Here is a 20,089-nt window from a genome sequence, read left to right as displayed (position 1 = left end):
TATCCCAATGAGCACTCACTGTGAAATTGATCTGGCAGCCACCCATCACGTAGTCCAAGAAGGAGAACTCTGCCTCAATCTGATGGCCAAGGAGGAAAGTGGAGTCAAGACCAGGGATTGTACTAGGAGGCCTGGGAAGGTGAGAGAACGAACCTTACCTGGCAGGCCTTGATCCGGATGGTCCCTGAATTCTTGTAACTCTTCTTTTTCTGCTGTTTCTCAGGATGAATACAGTCAAATTCCACCTATTAAGGAGAAAGGAGACAGAGGGATTTAGTGGTGGGGAGTAGAAGGTGAATAAATATGGAAGAAAGCTTAGATTTGGGGACTAGAATATCCTGGAAATCTATTAGAAGAATCCCAGCAATGAAACTAGTCTGAGATCTCTACCCTCCTACTACCCAGCCACCACTTGCCCATGTTCCCATTCAAGAAATGTGTAGAGTGGGCACAGGTAGGCTACTTACAGGGGTGCCCTGCAGCTGGGTCAGATTGGTCTGGAAGGAGCCTATGAGGTCATGAGAGCCATCACTGTCATAGTCTGAACAGCGCACCTGGAAGGGAGGTGGAGAGAACATCGAACTGGGAATCATGAGAACTGAGTTTGTCTGCTAGATCCAACACTTAATAACTGTGCAACCTGGGAAATTCATAATGTCACTGTCTCATTTCCTCATTGATAACAGGAATAATGCTTTGTAAATCTTAAGTACAACACAAAGGGTAATAGACGCAGATTAATCAGCCTGCTCCTAGCATGGAAAGGCCTCTGGGCCTTAGAGGTCAGTCTTGGCCTATGCCAACAGGTCTCCTTCCTCTCTCACCTGGATGGGTATGGTAGGGTCTCCCCCACAGAAATGCTGCAAAGGGACACTGAAGCGTTTCCACGTAGGATTCAGGTTGTTCTTAATCACCTATGAAGGAGGTATACAAAAAGTATGGCTTTTTTTGAATCTCAGTCCCAACCCCTCCACTGCCTGCCAACCCACAGGGCAAGACCACTTTTCCCCCAGACTGCCAGCTATCCACCTACAATGACAGGCCAGGACTTGGAGTTAAAGCACCTCCTCCTCCCTTAACGGGTCCCACACACCTCAGATCTGTAGACCAGATGCCACTTTCCATCACCCTGTCGGTAAAACTCTAGGAATGGATCAGATTTGCCCAGAAAATCCTGATGGGACCAAGAAAACATTAATCAGGTCTCTTGACAGCACAAATGGGAAAAGAATAGCCTCAACATGTGCAGGGTTAAAATCTCCCATTCTCTTGCCTAGAACTGGCCAATTCCCTTTTCTTGTGGCAAACTGGGCCAGTGAAAGCCTCCCCCTTTCTCCAAACCTTCTTGTCCAGATTCCTGGCCTCCACCTCCATGGTCACCACTCGAGTGTCCTTTACCTCCTGAGCTGAGACCTGGGTGTGAGGGAAGGCCCAAGAGTCACCACTGGAGCAGTTTTTCTTGCAGCCTTAGTGCAGTGACATTCTACAGCCATAGGCTAGAGCCAGAAGCTCCCACTCTCCATACTTCCTTACCGTGATGGTTCCTTGCCCAGCTGGCTTCCCAGGCTTCAACATTAGGGGCAGGGTCACCATCTGGCTGGATACAATCTGAGGGTAGTGATGGAGTCAAAGTCATTCCTGGAGCCCAAATAACGCCTTGGGCACAGCTCAGCTGAAACAGGGGCCTAATGTTCTTAGGAATTTGAAGGTGATCAAGGCCCCCAGAACTCCATCTCCTTGAGTAACATGTAAAGATCAGAGGCTAAGATAGCATTCTTATTCCTGGTCACCTGCTCCCCCATGAGTAGCTGTATTCCTTTTCACCTTAAACACCCTCCTAGTATTTTGCTCTGGAGAAGGACCTCCCACTCACCAATACTTTTACCATAACCCTCAGTTTTTTACTATACCTGTCCAAGGGTGCACTCAGCTCCCCCCAAGAAGTCATCATCTCCGAGCTCAGGGGTCTTGTTGTCAATGTCATAGACACCAAAACGCAACTTCTGGACTGTTTCAAAGTGATAGTCGATTGGCAGTGGTCTAGAAAACTCGGGGCTGGAGCAATTCCGGATGGGCTCTGTCCGACAGAGCTAAGAGGCACAGCCAAGGGAAGAGGGAGGTCACTAAACCCACCAGGGGTCTCCTAAGGAGGAGCTTGGTGGTGATGCAGTTAGGGCCCCACTTTATTAAGGTCAAGAATCCCCTGCTTCTCCCCTGCCTTTGTTCCTTTCGGGACCCCAGGTCCTAATGACACTATCTTCCCAAGGGACCACAAGTCCTACCCTGACATGAAAAACCCACTTCTTTCTTTTTCCCTCATTTTTCCAGATATCCTATGCCGTGCACTGACATCTGTTTCTTCTCCTCTTTTTACCTCTCCAGGCACCTTGAGTCCCATCCATGTAGATCAATGAGGGTACTTGACAGCAGGACAAATTGGCCTCTCTAGTTCTCAATTAGGGGATAACTCTCCTGCCCCCATCCCTGGGGTAACTGGCCCAAATCCACAGGAATCTAACCCCTCAGCCCTTTCCACCCCCACTTACTCCAAGGTCCAGTCCCCTTTCCCTCCTTCTATGTACCTCAGCTTCCTCACCTCAGCCCAGTTGCCCCCACCCACATCCTGTAGCAGGACACAGAGTGGGTCGGACTTGGAGCCAACGTCCTTATCGATGAGGTGGTCACAGGAGATGGACAGCTGTACCGAGGTCACACAGTGGGCCATCTGGGAATATGGTGCCAGGGATCAAGGGTCAGATAATCTGAACCATTTTTACCTATAGTGATCTTTTTCCCTCCCATCCCCCAGTTGGATGATGCAAGATATCCTTCCCCACCCTCTACCCTAAGGTGAGACAACTGGGGACAAGGAAATTTAGCTCTCTCCCAGGCAAGGGTCAAATAATGGGGTAGGAGGAACATATGGGGCTTATTCTCTAGAACCCCCAAAAAGCTGGTAGTAAAGAATAAGTGCAGTGATTGCCCAGTCCCCCACAATGACTCTGATATATTGAACTATAGTCTCAACCAGGATCCCAACTTCTGAATTGCTGTACCAACCCCTGAACCGGGACCCCAAACTGGGTCCCAACCTCTGAACTACTAACCCCCGACCACTATCCCAACCTGGGCCCTGAACAATGAAATTATTCCAATCTGAGTCCTGATCACTGAGCCACTACCCCAACCTGGGGTTTGACCACTGAACCACTACTCCACCTAGGGTCTGCTGACTAAGCCCCTGGTCCAACCTGAGCCCGCACCAATAGTGATAGCTACAAGGACTCATGGATCTACTCCTGGACCTATAAGCCTACTACCCAGAAATTAAAGGCCTCTCTCCAGAGAAAGAAAGGAATTAGAGAATCAATTCCCTATCTCATCTGAGATAGGCTATCCATGTACAAATTTTTAAAAGGAAATATTTCACTGAATTAAAGTTTCATTGGGTAGTATTCCCTCAACTATCCTCCTTATTTACAGGGAGGACCTTACCAACTCCCTATCTCTAGGCAATGCCTTTCCCCAAAAAAATACCTAGTACATTTCTATTGAATGCTTACACTAAATATGGCTAAGCCAAGAGATTTTCTCCATAATGTCCCATGGCCCAAGATCCCAAACACTGGGGTCTTTCTGACCTCCAAAGTACTTGTTAACAACTCTATCCCAACATGTTACTCATTTTCGATGTCCCAGAGTTATTGGAAATCATTTACATCCTCTCATTCATTAAAAAAACAAACAAACAAATAAACAAACAAAAAACCAACCATCTTATTTATTAAGTGGCACTGTGTACAGAGTACTAAGGAATTTAGATAAAACAAAAGTCTTTTCTTGCATGGTGCTCAAAACACACAAATATATACTCTATTTTTGTAAGTGCAATAGGGAGATACTAAATATTTGTAGGTCCAAAGATGAAGGCACTATCAAAGGAGATGAGAATCAGGGAAGACTTCCTGTAAGACAATGGCTTTTAAACTAGAGTTTAGGTAATGGGTATGAATTCAACAGAAAGGAGGGAGGGCAGGGTTCAACAGGGATGGGGAAGGCATTTGAGGCAAAGGGAGCAAGGCACAGAAACAGGTTGAGGGCAGTGTTTGAGAAATTAACGTAACCCAATTTTCCAAAAGGGAGGTCTTCCTGTCAAGATGGCTGCCTGAACAGGAAGCATAAGCTCCAACTCTAGGACACTTCAGCAAAACCCCTCAATTTTTAACCTGATTGAATCGTTATCAAGACATCCAGATGGAATAAAAATAAATGACATCTTCTACCCTAGAAAAGCACAAGTCAGTTAGAAGGCCATAAAAAGAAAGGAGTCCCTCAAGTAGAGTAAGTGCTTATATATCCAGAGATGGGGCACATGTAGTCCACAAGATTCTGTGTCCTCAATCAGTAAAAGTGGAAGGCTCCCTTAAGAAAATCAGAAAGCGCCAGGAAGAACTATGCTCAAAGGACTAGGAAATTGTATATATCCTTTAGCCTAGCAAAACCACTACTAGGTATACACTTAGAGAAGATTTAAAAAGAAAAAAACAAAAACAAACCCACATGTACAAAAATACTTATAGCAACTCTTTTTATGATGGCAAAGAATTAGAAACTAAATTGGAAGCTTATGAAACTGGGGAATGACTAAACAAATCATGGTATGTGAATATGATAGGATATTATTGTGCTGTAAAAAATGAAGTATATAGTTTCAGGAAAATCTGAAAAAACATACAAACTGATGCAAAATGAAGTGAGTAGAACTAGGAGAACAATGTATATAGAACAGCGATAGTATAAAGATAATCAATTGTGAAAGATGTAATAAGTGATCAATACAATGATCCATCACAACTCCAAATGACTCATAAAATGCTATCTACTTCCAGACAGAGAACTAATGGACTCAGAGCAGACTGAAGCATTTTTAAATTTATTTTTTTTTTTTTTGCTTTCTACTCCCAGAACATGGATAAGGCAACAATGTTTTTGCATGACTCCATATATATAATGAGTATTGTATTTCTTGCTTTCTTGGGGAATGGAGGAGGGGATAAAGAGAGAATTTTTCATTTTAAATAATTTTTTTTAAGTGTCAGGGACTTTAGAAGCCCCAGGAAGCAGCAGCCAGTGTGGTGTTAGAGATAGCCCAAGCTCAAAGGTCCTGCAGGGGTCCCTAGCACTGTCCTGAGCACCAAAGAGAAAAGACTGTGAAGAGCCTACACTCTTAAACCTCAAAAATCCAGAAGGCCTAATCTTGGAAGACTAGGAAAAAAAATAAAAGAAAAAACCCAAGAAGCTTAAGGCAAACCTAAGTAGTAACTATCATCTCACCCAAAAGCAGAAAAAGGGCAGAGCCAGGCCTTGCCACAGAGTAATTCAGGAACAAAAGCTGGAAAGATGAGTAAAGAAAACACCAACCAGAAACAAAAATAACTGCAAATTTAACTCCCTAACAACTGCAAGCAGAGATGAATGGGTAAAAAATAGATTCTGTATGTGGACTACATTAATACCTAGACAAAACGAAGAAAGAGATCAAAAAGATACAATAAAGGGGATGTCCCTGGATTTGGGAATAGCTGAACAAACTGTGGTATATGATAGTGATGGAATACTACTGTGCTGTAAGAAATGATGATCTAGAGGATTTCCATATGAACTGGGAGAATCTCAAAGAACTGATGCAGAACCAGAAGAACATTGTACACAGAAAGTAAAACATTGTGGTATAATCCAATGTAATGGACTTTGCTACTAGTAGCAATGCAATTGATCCAGGACACTCCTGAAGGACTTGTATAAAAGAATGCTATCCACATTGAGAGAAAGAACTATAGGAGTCGAAATGTAAAAGCAAAACATAACATCACTTATTACATATATATATGGGTATGTCATTTGGGGTTTAGGCCTTAAAAAAAAACACATCACTCTATAGCAAAAATGAATAATATGGAAATAGGTATCAAGTGACAACATTTGTCCAATCCAGTGGAATTGCTTGTTGGCTTGGGAGTGGGAAGGGAAGAGAGAAGGGAAAGAACAAGAATCATGTAAACATGGAAAAATATATTTAAATAAATACAATTTTAAAAATTAAAAAAAGATACAATAAAAGCTGAAAGGAAGAGATGGAAGGAGAATAATTTTAGAAGAGAAAGTGGTAACCTTTTACCTAAGAAATGAAATCCCTGAAAATTAGAAGAGAAGCAAGCAGAAATCAGGGTTCCATGAAATAGCTAGAAATATCAGATCAAAAGGAAAAAATTATAGAGAGTATATGATGATATAAAAGCTCACCTGGAAAATAAGTCAGAGAGATAATCTAAAAATTATTGATAAATTAAAAATCATGGAAACTGATTTTTTGGGGGTGGAGGGGAGCCTGAACACTAAATTTCAAGAAATTGTAAATGAGAAAAATATTAGAAAAAAGCTAAAGTAAAAATAGAAAGAATTCACTAGATTTCCTGAAACTCCAAAAGGGAAAGACCCAGTAATGTCATAGCCCAAATCTGGAGCTTCCAAGCTGAAGAAAAAATACTGCCAAATGGTCAGAAAGCATTGGAGTACTAGAGATGGAAAGTCCTAAGTTTAAATCAAGCCTCAGCACTTCCTACCTATGTGACCCTGGGCAAATCACATAACCCCCATTGCCTAGCCCTTACTACCCTCCTGCCTTAGTTGATTCTAAGAAGAAAGGTATGAATTTAAAAAAAAAAAGAAAGGAAGAAAGATTCAGTAGCCTCTGTTTACAAATGAGAGATCTCAGAATACAACATTACAAAATACAAATTATATGGCTTACAACCAAGAATAACACCCTGCAAAACAAAGAAAAAGGCTTTAATGGAATACAAGACATTCAAGCATTTTTAATAAAAAGACTAGAGTAACAGAAACTCTGAAATACAAATATAAAAGACCAGAAAAAGCTACAAAGGTGGATTTATTTGAGCAATTAGAAGGAGCTGAATGATGACATAGTGCTAATATTCTGCTAAGAGTAGAAACAAGTGTTCTTTTAAAATGTTTAATATCTTCTAAGAATTTGACTTAAATTTAAAAAACAAATGTCCTAGGGGTTTCATTTTGAAGATATTAAAAGGGGTAAGAGAAGGAAAACAAAAAAGTACACTATCGAAAAAAGGAGGAAAATTGCTTTCTTATAATTGGAGTGCACAAAAGATATAGAAACATGAAAAGGACAGAGTGAGTGGGCATCAGATAAACCACACCCTTATCTATAATGGACAAATATACATCAAACTTAATGGGGAAACAAGGTGAGGAGGAATTTTTAAAAATGGGAATAGTTACAAGCAAAACAAATTTTCTGATCCTGAAGGGGATATAAGGGTTAGGTGGGGAGATACCAATAAATATAACACCAATCAAGTGGAGCATGGCTAGACAAATAAATGAATATAATGGAATATTAAGAAATAAAAAAGATTTGATAAATTCCTGGCAGTACAAATAAACAGAATGAAAAGAACTATAACAATTTATGTTAAGACCCAAGAATTCTGATCAATGCAATGACAAGCTAGGTGTTCAGAGGACCTGTGATGAAACAATGTCACCTCCTTCTTCACAGAGAGTTGGCAGAAAACACATTTTTGTACATCCATGATTGTGTTACCAGGCATCCCACCCCCCCAAGGTCTGGCCTTTTCTTCTCTTAATTGATGAAGGGGGGTGTAGTAACCATGATGCCAAAATTTAAAAAGATCAACGGAACATTTTAAAAATGCACAGAAGAGTTCAGAAAGAAGTTCTGACAAGAGTTTTGAAATTAGTTTAACACTTTAAGGGGTTTTTTGTGTTTTTTTTTTAAAGCAAGAGCTGTGAAATTGATCCCTATTTTCACAAAGAGAATCTTCTTTTTGTGTTCTGCTATGTGTATGGAAATGTGCTTTTTGGGGGGGGGTGAATTTAGTATAAAAATGGAGTTTTAAAAAAGAAAATAAAAAAAGAAAGCAATAGTAAATCAACAAAGATTTTTGAAAAGAATAACATGACTAGATGTATGCAAAACAAATTGTTTGGGTAATGGTATGAAGGAAATATGAACTGGAAGGCAGGCAGAGGTGGGAAAGTCTATCAAGAAGTTATTCAAACAGCCTAGAAGAGATGGTAAAAGGTAAAAAAGGGGTGACATGGAAATAGAGAACAGGAGAGATTATTAACCTCTTTCTCCTTGCCAAAAAAACACACAAAAACCCTAAAACTGATAGGTTGAGAAGAGTGAAAAGATAATTTGAAGTTTTATGACAGGGTGTAAAAACTCAACAATATGTGGAAAATTAATACATCTACTATGGTCATGTTGAATTCGATATTCAGAGAGGACTTCTACATACGAGATGTACTGAAAACTGTTACAGATGTATGTTTAAAGCTAAACTCATAGAGGGAATAGCTGAAATTGTGGGAAGAAATGAGATTGGTAAGGGAGAAAACAGAGGGAGAAAAAATTAAAGGCTCCAAGATGAGAGCTCAGAGAATAATCACTTCAATGATCTGAGAAGAGTATGAGAAGTCAGGAAAGGAGACTAATGAGCAATTAGAGTCGGGATGAGAACCAGAATAGTGGAGTGTGTCTGAAGGTGATGAAGAGCACCCCAAGTTACACCCAAGTAATAAAGGAAGATGAAAACTGAAAAATTTCATTCTACCCCAAACCTCCTGCTTGTTGCCAGAATAATCTTTTCTAAAAACATTTCATGACATCACTGCTTGGCTCAGAAATCCACAGTATGTCTCCCACTGCCTATGTGACCAAACTGTGTCTTCCTCTCCCATGATTCTTACCCTTGATCACCTGAAAACTTCTCTTAAGAGTCTTAAGTCAGAAGGGAACTTCTAAGTCCTCTCATTGAACATCCCTCCTGATGTTGGGCACTGAATGAACATCTTGTACCCGAACACTTCCAGTGTTACATTCTGACAAGGTACCTAGTACAACTGTGTGATATCTCTGCCCTTCAGAAAGTTCTTTCAAGCACTCCTCATAAATATGTGATTTTAAGTCATTTCGCCATGAAGACTTTGGATGCCCTCTAGTAGATTCTTAGCAGGGCTCTTAAAATGATATCAGGAACTGAACTTAATACTACACATGTACTCTGAGCAAGACAGAATCCAGTCTTCTTTTCTTGAAGAAAATCTTAAGGCTAATTTGGTCTAAGTATATTTGGTTTTTGTTTGTTTTAAGCTGCCAGGTCACACCACTGATAAATACTAAACCAACTAGAATTCCCAGGGTCTTTTTTGTAAAGCCATGTCTCCCTCATCTGATTCTTAGGCCAATGAATTTTTAAAACTTAAAATTTATGGGGGCAGTTAAGTGGCTCAGTAGATTGAAAGCCAGGCCTAGAAATGGGAGATCTTACATTTAAATCTCAGACCCTTCCCTAGCTGTGTGACCTTGGGCAAGTCACTTAACCCCCATTGCCCAGCTCTTATCACCCTTCTGCCTCAGAATCAATACTCTAAGACAGAAGGTAATTTAAAACAAAAAGCAAAAACCCTTACATGGAGCATCTTATAAATCTTGTTTATTTAGGACCAAATGAAATTTTTCTGAACACAAATCCTTTTTCACTTTTAGTTCTAGATGTTTTCACACATCTAAACAAAAAACACTCTCTCTAGATCACAGTTCAGGTCAACACCTTATTGATTCTCTTTTGAGTAAAATGCTACCAACTATATTCCATCAATCTACCCAGTGACTTACCCCATCTTATCAACAGTAACATAAGGCTTCATTATGTAGTTTTTAAAAAAGTGCTTTCCCCACCATCTTTGAAACAAGATCACAGGACTCTGGGATTGTAATTCATTTGAGTCTGATAAATAGCTGGAAGAATTTAAATGGCTGAGAGAACCTAACTCTTCTCTCCTAAGAGGGGTTTCAATTATACTCCTCATGTGAAGATCAGAAGTTAAACAGTAAGGCAAATAGCATCCTAGATGAGTTTTCAAATGCTGGATCATAGCTGAATGCCTCTGGTCAAGTTCCATAACTACTTGTAGCTTAGTTCCCTCATCTTCAAAAAGAACTGGAATCAATGACCCCAAAACTCTAGGTTTATGATCCAGAACTGAGCAATTCTACCTGTCATCTATTAACATCACATCATCAAGGTCAGCTGGGTGGCTCAGTGGATTGAGAGCCAGACGTTCCTGGGTTCAAATTTGGCCTCAGACACTTTGTAACTAGGTAACTCTGGGCAAGTCACTTAATCCCCACTACCTAGCCCTTACCACAAATCTGCCTTGGAACCAATACACAGTAGTGATTGTGATTTAAAAAAAAAAAAAAAATCACATCATCTTCCTCACTATATGACCTTTATTTTTTTCTCAGCTTATTTTCTTATTGCAAATAGCTTTTTCCTCCATTACAGTCCTGCCCTGCCGGCTCACTAAGATGCAGAAGTTCTTTAATAGGTCTTACAAAATTAGAAAGCCTTCCAGTATAAATCTGATGGCATTTGTTTAAGGCCCAGTCTAAGTCTTGGTTGGTTTTAAGATGGTGTTTTTTTTCTCATTATACCAACTTTTGAAGAGCATCTACTCTTCCATAAGTTTGCATTAGCAGAATAAACATCCATGACAAAGAAATCAGAGATCCTTCAAGTACCTAAATATTTGGTTTGTTTTTTAACAAGCTTCAACTCATTCTGTGCACTACCCTTCCTGAAGCTGTTACAGATTTAAACCAATATGTGATTTTATTGATGTCCTGCTTTCATCTTTTTATAACTTATAACACTAAAAAAGCCTGGGGAGTGGCAACTAAGTGGTTCAGGGAATAGAGCCAAGGCTAGAGATGGGTTCTAGTTCTAGATTCAAATCTGGTCTAAGCTGCTTCCTAACTGTATGGCTCTAGGCAGGTCACTCAACCTCCCCCCTACCCCCAGCTGTTACTGAAAAAGAAAGGGTTTTTGAAAAAGCCAACACAAAACTCACCTCTTTCAACTAATCCTACTCCACTCTGGTCCCTTCTCTATTCTGTGGCCTCCAACACTGGTAGTCTTTATTATGTTTATTTGCTTGGTGCACTGCTTACCAAACTCCATTATAAGAGATCAAATGGATCTTTACGTATAAAATGGAATTATACTATATGAAACGCTTAACTTAGCTTCGGAAATATGAGTCATTTAATGGTCAGTCTTGAAAATATCAAATGCATTTTAGTGTCAGAGGTTCTTTGTGGTCTTTTTGGTGCCATGGTATATGACATGTTGCTATGTAAGTATTCTTCAGTTTCTGCTTTGTCTTCCCCAGAGAAAGACTACCAAAGGTACTCTTCTCCATTATACCATCCCTCCTGGGGCATGGTGCCTAGCCCAGGATACAGATTTAAGTTCAATTGTGATTTCTGATGAATGACAGAATATAAAATAACCAAAGGTCCTGGAAAAAGAATGATCCTCAAGGACTAGTCTTAACCTAGGCAGCTGGAGCCATGAAGCAGGGACTATACTTTATTAATCTTTGCGTCTTCCCCAGCGTTTTTTTCTCATCAATTTTCCTTTCCTCAGAACTTCTATAGCCTATGCTTGTGGTCTTTCTTTTTTTTAAACCCTTACCTTCTACCTTAAAATCAATACTGAGTATCAGTTCTAAGACAGAAGAGTGATAAAGATTAGGCAACTGGGGTTGTGACTTGCATTGGGTCACTCAGCTAGTTAAATGACCGAGGCCAAATATGAACCTAGGACCACCTTGTCAGCAGGCCTGGCACTCTATTCAGAACTACTACCTAGCTGTCCCTATACCTGTGGTTCTTTACTAAGGTTCATGAACTGGTTTTTAAAACCGTTTTGATCACTCTATATAATTAGTTCTCTTTGTAATTTTTATGCATTTAAAAACACTATTCTGAAAATGGGTCTGGAGGAGTTCAGATTAGCCAGTACAATGCTAAAACGCATATCAAATATTCACTAACCCAATAGTTCACTAAGGTTTGGGCAATGACAGACAGACAGACAATCTCCCATTGGACAAAGAGTTCCTATAGGACAGACTTTCTCCACTATTAGAAACATATACTTCCTCTTTCTAGGGTCATTCCGTGACTTCCAGCACTGAGATCCAGTCAGCAAAGAGGATAACGCCACTTTTTTCTCAGGATCGCAATCAGATTTTATTCAATACAGACCTAATTCAACGAAAAGCTTCTTATGGACAGGTCAACACTATACTTGTCCCTTGTACTCCAGTGTCCTAAGCCCCTTATATAGCTCCCAAATGAAAGAGTTAGAAGCTCCCCCTTCACCTGGTGTCTAACCCATACTCCCATCCCTGTACTCTCACAGCCACAAAAGTATACAACCAACCTAGCAGAAAAGGATGCTTGTAGTAGCAAGAGGAGACCCTGTGGAACAGAGAGGCTATAAGAAGTGACCAGCAAAGAGACCAAGAAGTGCAGGGACCTAGTGTGGGAGTGGCAGCACCATTTTGCCAATAAAGCCAATCGGATATTTCTGGAATTGAGGCCACTCATCAACTTTCTCCAAAAGTAAATAGTTTGTTCCCTCTCCCTCCAGATACTGCCCCACCCCAAACCCGAAGCCACCCGGTCCCTACTAGTTGTAAATAGTGCCTTCCTAAAGAGCAGGTGGTAAGAGCTCCATGATGGCAACCACATCTTCCTCTGTGCACATACCCAGATGTATATCACAGTGCTTGGGACCTAGTTGGTATTCGAAACTGAAGGTGACTATTGAAACATTCAGACCCCATTTCCTGACTCCCTCCTAAAATAACTACAAAAGCTTGTATAGACTTAAAAAAGGTCAGACTAAGAGAAACAAATGAGTCAGGACCCATTCTTTTTCCAAGGTGAACTGTCACAGAGGAGATGGTTTATTCAGTGATCAGAACTGGGAGTAGATCAGAAATTATAATCACAAACTCCTCTCTCTTAACATAGAGATTTATAAATTGGGCCTTTCCTCTTCTTACCTCCCTCAAATGTTCTCAGGTAGGGGGCTGTCTGATGATGCAGAACGATGCTGGTACAGGGCTAGGCTCTCCAAGACTGGTTCAGGACTGAAAGGATTGTAGGATACCCCACTCCCACCCCTGCCCAAGACACATCAGAAATTGTTGATGCCCCATTTGGAGACATGAAGTGACTTGAATCTTATACTTGGAAGTTTATTTCCAGTAAATATAATTTGGGGATGCAAACATTTTAGATATTTGGCACCTCACCCTCCTATAAGAAAACAAATCTCCTAAAAAGAACATTGATGGGGCAGTTAGGTGACTCAGTAGATAGATCCAGGCCTGTGTTCAAATCTGACCTCACTCTTATAACTATATGAACGGGGCAAGTCACTTAGCCCCAAATTGCTTAGCCCTTACTGCTCTTCTGCCTTGGAACCAATACTTAGTATTAATTTTAGGACAGATGGTAATGGGTTTTTTTTAAAAAAAGTTATTTTTCATTTCATTAAAGGATTCCTCCAAAAAGATTACTTTTAAAAGTGAATCTTACATAAATAATTCCCTTTTTCAACCTCCTGTGAGCTCCATCCACATCTGCTGAATCACCCATCACTTTCCTATTAAGTTCTGCTTTATGTTCTCTATTTGCTATTCTACAGTCTTTGGACTAATGGTATAGCCTGCTCTTGCCTTAAGTTTTCCTATCTGTGCTAGTAAGCAGCAAAGGAACACACACAAAAAAACCTTGGCAAATAAAATGTAACCTCTCTACTGACTTCTAACATGTTTGCTAACTTTATAATCCAATGAATGCATAGAACTGTAGTTGGAAGAGATCCAAGTTCAGCCTCATTCGAGATTAAGGAGATTTGGGTCAATTATTCCCTTTTCTGGACTTCAAAGTCAGAGATAACAACAGAGCTAGGCCACCAACCCCTATCTTCTACCTAAAAACCCAGTGCACTTTTCCACTATATCATGCTGCTTCTATTCACTTTAAGCATACTCGAGCAGAAAACGAAGAACCCTGAGAATAGTTCTCAGAATTCCTATATGAAACACTGGTTTGTAATTTCTGTGGGCAGAGGTAAGGGAATTGTTTTAGGAAATTGTTTACTGTTATCAGCGCAGACCAAACTGTACCCTGATCATCCCAGCAGATGATCACTAAATGGGTACTCCTGGCTGGCACATTCTTCTGAGAAGGGGAGACACTGCTTCCAAGGGCCAGCGGACAAAAAGTCAGAGGAAGAACAAAAGAACAGTGAGAAAATTAACATAAAAAGTCAAAGGAATCCTAAAAGAGATTTGGAGCAAAATGTCAGAATTGTCTAAATCACAAGTTGTCTTATCTCTTGAAGTCTGTAAGTAATTTGTGAATATAGGTAGTCCTTGTTAAAGACTATTTTGGTAATGATTCCAAAAAGTAAGGATTTAATTATGATGGTGCTTCAATTATCAGGTTCTCAAGGGACTAAAGGATTCTAATTTCTTGCCTCTACCTTCAAAACTGCCTAAAATGTTAGGGCCCACTTAAACATTCAACTACAAACTTGTTGATCTGAAAGAGCAGAACTTAATTCTCTGTGCGCATAATGATTGGGAAATTCACCTCTATAACCTTGTAAATGTGATGTGTTGCCCATCGCAACAACTATAATTCAAGGTTATAGCATGTACATCATACACTTCCCTAACCTCACAGTGCCCAATAGTCTGTTTTTCTAATGATGACAACTTCTGGGAGCATGGCAACCCTGATCCATCTAGTCACTGGTCTTTTTCAAACCTTGTTCCCACAACTTACAGCAGTGTTTTTTCAACCCACAGCCAACCTGTGTCATGCAACAGAAACGTCAGCCTTTCCTTTTTGTCATTATCCTTTTAACACTCTACTCTGTAGACTATAATTTGCTTCTATAGCCTTCTAAATGGTCCTTCCAAATAACATAGTTTTCTTGTACTGTAACCTTCCTCCAGTGTGCCTGGAAGTGACAAATGTACAAGTGCTCACCATCAATAATTGCTAGAGACTGGTATAATAAAGTTGGAGGCTGGAAGATCTTTAAAGGCACTTGGAAGAGTCAAAAATGGAAAACTGGAAGGCTAAAACAAATCTCCTTATAGACCTCTTGGATGTCTTGGAACCCAAGCCATTCACTCCTCTTATTACACTAAATGTGTACTGGGCAAAAACTCCATTGATGTTAACCCCTATGTCCTTTTAAAGGACATATATGAAGACCAATAAACTCATTATGAGCCTTTGGCTATGCTAGATCATATTAAACCAATATGAGTGATGGAGGTTAGTAGGAGCATTAATTTAATTTCAAGAGATGTTAGTGATTAAAAAAACAAGGAAAACACTATTCTTTTCTCCCAAGAGAGTGCTGGCCTTATAGAAAACCTCTAATGTCTGTTTTAGCATTTTATAATCCCATTATGCTTTGTCACTTTCTCCAACTTCTGCTCTCCCTCCTTTTGTTTGTATTAAGGCTTCCCCAACTTGATTAAAACAATGACCCACAGGTAGTAGAACATTAACATTTTCCACACTGTAATAAAAGTAGTAATCAGTTCAGGTTTGTCCTGTTTGTCCCACAAAGGTTTCAGAAATTCCAAGATATATAACACCTTTATTGGGAATAACTCAAGTCCTTCCACTCCTGTCAAAGTGTATGTTATGCTAAAAACAAAAACACCATTTTTCCCAATCCTAAAATTTTTTGGTCAAAAAAAGAGATGGAAGCATCGAAATGTGATGTTCTCATATTGTGACCAACAACCAAACATGGGTAGCAGTACAGAGAGAAAATTTTTTCCTAGTGAGCAAGAACAAAATTAGGCAAAGTGAAGTTTGTGTCAGGTCTCAACCTTTTCCCCCCAAGTCAGAATAATAATGAGCTACATTTTTAATTGGGGCAGGTGTGGTTCATAGATACTAACGTTATCAAGTATGGGTTGGACTAGAAGGTCTTTTGAGGTTCCCTCCAACTTTGGGAATTCATTTTTTGATCTTACAGATCTATGGTGTGATGGAGAATTTGGGAGCAAAGGGCAATAGACAATAGAGGAAAAATAAGATGAGTCAAGCATGTGATAGAATGCTACCAAGAGACTATTAAATGGCACCAGAACCGCAGAATATCTTTTTAAAAAACTTTGTAAACCCCTACCTTCCCTCTTACAATCAATACTGTGCATAGATTCTAAGGTAGAAGAGTGGTAAGTGCTAAGCAGTGGGAGTTATGACTTGCCCAGGGTCACACAGCTAGGAAGCATCTGATATTTGAACCCAGGACCATCTCATCTCTAGGCTTGGCTCTTAATCCACAGCTGCCCCGCTGTGCTTACTTCTTAGCATTATCTTAGCTTCCTCCTAATAGTTTCCTATCTTATGTTATCCTCTCATTCTCATATTATTTCTATATCTTATATAATACATATATCCAATATATATCTAATTATAAGATACAACATGTCTTATAACATACTCTCATTTCCCTCCCAACCTCTAAAACTTCCAACAAGTAGTTAAGGTGGAACAAAGGAAAATTGTTTTGCATATCTTTAAGGATAATTTTAGTGCTATTCTTGTAAAATATGGTATGATGCTAATTAATTGTCCCACTAATATGATCATCAGAGTTAGAGCTGCAAAGGATCTTAGAGATCAGTCCAACCCAATCATTTTATGGATAATGGAATCCAGGCAAAAGCAAACTGGAGTAAAGTGACTTGTTAAATACTACACACAAATTTAATGGTAGAACTAGGTCTAGAACCCACTCTTAGGTCTGGGCTCTTTTCATAAACATACTGCCTCTCCTAGGTTACTCTGCTTCATTGCCTTGAGTCTTTCAAAGATGCTGATTGTTTTCCTGGAGTAGCTGTTGCTCTATCCCCTTTCAAAATGAGGGGTGTGGTTATTCTGTCTTTGCCAGATCTTCAAAAATTTCTGATGTAAGGGTTCCACTTTCTGTAGTAATATTCATTTTCTGTTCCCTGGGACTAGAATGCCTATGTAAGAGGGGACCCCGTTTGGTCCTTTCCAAACTCCACAGAGTGGACCCAAACCCAGGAAAACATCTTGAGTTAATTTGTTTCTGGGCCTTTGGAGAAGCTACATTCCAAGTCATCCAAGGGACTGGTATAAACACAATAAGCACATATTAAATAATTAAAATTTACCTGAGCAGTCACCAACCACCAGGAGATCAACTTATTCATATTGTAGTGCAGAAGAATGGTCCATACAGCATCAGAGTTAGAATTGAAAATTTACTAACCACCGTGTACTTCAATTAGATCTTTAAACTAAACCTGTTCTCTCCCACATTTCATTCTTTCAAATAATCTTTTATTGAAGAAAATAAGATAGCCACAAGTGCTGGTTCTACTATATACTACAAATTTCATGAATTTTTTTTTTAAAAGAAGAGAGAATCCTTAACATTAGCTGACCATTTATTGGCAATAGGAGGCATATAGGGAAGGAACACCGCATAAGCAGCAGGATAAATAAATATGACAAAGAGCTAGCTAATAATATCATGCACAAGTTTATTACAGTTACCCTCCTGAATGGCAATGGGCTATATAGTTTGTTTCCTAAAGAGAAATGTCATTTTAGGATGATGACTATTTTAATAAATATCCATCAAAGCTGCATTTACTTGTAATTTCACTCTCAGTCATAGCTCAAGAATTTAAAATCAACAACTCAGCTGGACTATATAGATCCATCATTTGGATCTATATCATTCACACCAGTTCAAAAAGAACCAGATAGTCAAAAAAGGAGAAAAAGGGCCAAATTCCTTTGCAATTATTAAAGAAAAATTCACTAGAACAATTTCACTCCTGCATAATTGTATTTTGATTTGGTTACATGGGATGACCCAATACAAATATTTTCTTTAATTCCTATTCAAAAAATCCAATTGTGTCCTGCTTTTCACTTCCTAATTCATCATGAAAGTTAACGGAAGTTTAGGAGGGTAAAGAGAAGAAAGCCCAATTCTTCCCAAAACTTTTGCCTTGCTTCCAAGTTTGAAAACAGCTATTACACTTTTTAACTTCCCTCATAAAAACAGCCTGCTGCCAGAAAGTACTCCCCAAACCACCCACCAAAGCAACACACATACTGAAAGATCCAGTGTTAAGTGAAGGTGTGCTCATATGAGTTTGCCTTTGAGGTTTCTTTTCCTTTCTTCTACTATGGTCAAAATACTTATATATATATATATATATATATATGTTGTTATATAGTTCCTGTACCTTTTGGGACTCCTTCCATGGAAAGAGAAACTAGCTTAGTCTATTCTTTCTTTCTTCCCTAACCCTCCCAGTCTTGACATTTAGCAGTATAAATATTACTACCAGATTCTACTACAATGAAAATTGCAAAAGCTATAATGTTCCTTGTAATGGGATTTAACATGTAATCCTGTTTCTTCCCTGCAGTCCAGACATCCTCTTCTTTCCTTACTTCATCATAAGCAGAAATAGAAACACAACAAATGTCTGCCCCAGAGATCATTCTGCCTTCAACTCTCCAACCTCCATCCGGGGCATTGTCAGAACACTTAAAAAAAAATACCTGGTAGTAATGTTCAATAACAAATGTGTCGTATTTCCCCATAACAATGTTATTTCTTGAAGCTCAATAAAGAACTCTTGTCCAGTTGAAGCATTAAAAGCATCAGCCTGTTTTATTTTGTGATAAGTTTATTGAACAGTATTTAAGACTTCATCTTTAGAAACAGAGCTCTGATGAGCAATACTGAGGCAGCACCTGCAAATAATGCTGTGGCCATGTCAAGAAGAAGCCATTTTATCAAGCATTTGGTTTCTTACCATTTTAAATTCTTGTAGAATCACCAACATGACAGCTTAAATGTAGGAGAATTTTTCAAGGAATAGGAATAGCTTAGAGCATAAAGTGGCTACTGTTGAAATGCTTTTCAAAAGAATCTCCTAATTTCATTCAGGAAAGCTACCCCCTTTAAGGATAACATCCTACTCCACTGGAGTCAATTTTAGGGTGTTTTCTTCACTCCTTAACCAAGCACTCCTCTAATATCAAGTAGTATGAGTGCTGGGGCCCAATTAAAGATTGAAAGAAGCCAGTTAGGGCTTAGGTCATCTCTTGTATAAAACTCCATAGGATGGGCTGGTATTTCTCAACATTTATATAAATGTGAAGTCTTTTTTTTTTTTTTAATAGAGACCTAGATTTCCATGCAATGGGTTCAGAATGGCACTACTACTTTGAATTTTTCTCTCTGAATCTTGAAGTCTGCAAGTGGAGTTTTTATTATAGATGTCCTGACAACTGGCAGTAAAAAGCTTTTGACTATGTTTTACTTAACACTGTGTTATATTGAAAAAGGAAGAAAAAGGTCACTAATGCTTGTAGTATGTACAACTACAGTGTATATACAAAACAAAAATTCAAATTCTGCATGTGAGAAAAATGTTTCCCTATGAGTTCTGTAAAGTTTACAGATTGGCGTATTCAGAAATACATTTTACACAAATGTCACTAACCCCTTTAAAGCAAAAGGAAATAACCGCACCAACTAATTAACCAGATGAAGAAAAAAGTCAAACCTAATGAGAAAGATTCTCTTCAAGTCACTAAATACAACACTAAATAAAAGTTACACAGAAATTTGAAAATATCATGATAGTGTTTACAAATGCACACAGCTTTGAGAAAAGCTTTACAATGCCTTCATACCATACAAAACTTAGGACAAAAATCAAAGAAATAATGTAAATCCATTTCCAACACAAACCTACTTCATTAGAAAATCCGCAGGAAAAGGTGTATGAACAGTTTCACAGAACACATTTTAGAGACGTTTTACTGAAACTCCAATGCCCAAAACAAGATAAACAAAATGCTTAGCAGTTAGCACTATTATTAATATTTTTAAAAAATCTCAGATACACAAAAGTCAAATTCCAGAGTGCAGGCATTTAATTACATTTCACAACAAAAAAAGTAATGTTGTGATTCAACCAAACTTTAGAGAAATCTCTCCAGTTTCCACTATTTTCTTAATTCATTTAATTTCATGAATAATGAAACCAGATT

General features: G+C 39.0%; 1 protein-coding gene across 4 annotated transcripts in view; it reads right to left on the bottom strand.

Annotated features, from left to right (window-relative positions):
• CPNE1 (copine 1) overlaps positions 1–20,089 on the bottom strand; it is a 36,418-nt gene that overhangs the window by 1,805 nt on the left and 14,524 nt on the right. For all 4 annotated transcript variants that reach the window (XM_044664358.1, XM_044664360.1, XM_044664359.1 and 1 more), the window contains 9 exons: positions 2,597–2,725; positions 1,911–2,090; positions 1,534–1,608; positions 1,342–1,413; positions 1,094–1,174; positions 825–914; positions 468–554; positions 159–245; positions 20–79 (listed from right to left, as the gene is read on the bottom strand). In XM_044664358.1, coding sequence (XP_044520293.1) covers positions 20–79; positions 159–245; positions 468–554; positions 825–914; positions 1,094–1,174; positions 1,342–1,413; positions 1,534–1,608; positions 1,911–2,090; positions 2,597–2,725 — 861 coding nt within the window. The remainder of the gene's footprint in view (positions 1–19; positions 80–158; positions 246–467; positions 555–824; positions 915–1,093; positions 1,175–1,341; positions 1,414–1,533; positions 1,609–1,910; positions 2,091–2,596; positions 2,726–20,089) is intronic.

This window comes from Gracilinanus agilis, chromosome 2, assembly GCF_016433145.1.
Source record: "Gracilinanus agilis isolate LMUSP501 chromosome 2, AgileGrace, whole genome shotgun sequence".
Taxonomy (NCBI): Eukaryota; Metazoa; Chordata; class Mammalia; order Didelphimorphia; family Didelphidae; genus Gracilinanus; species Gracilinanus agilis.
This window is presented reverse-complemented; position numbering and strand designations above follow the sequence as displayed.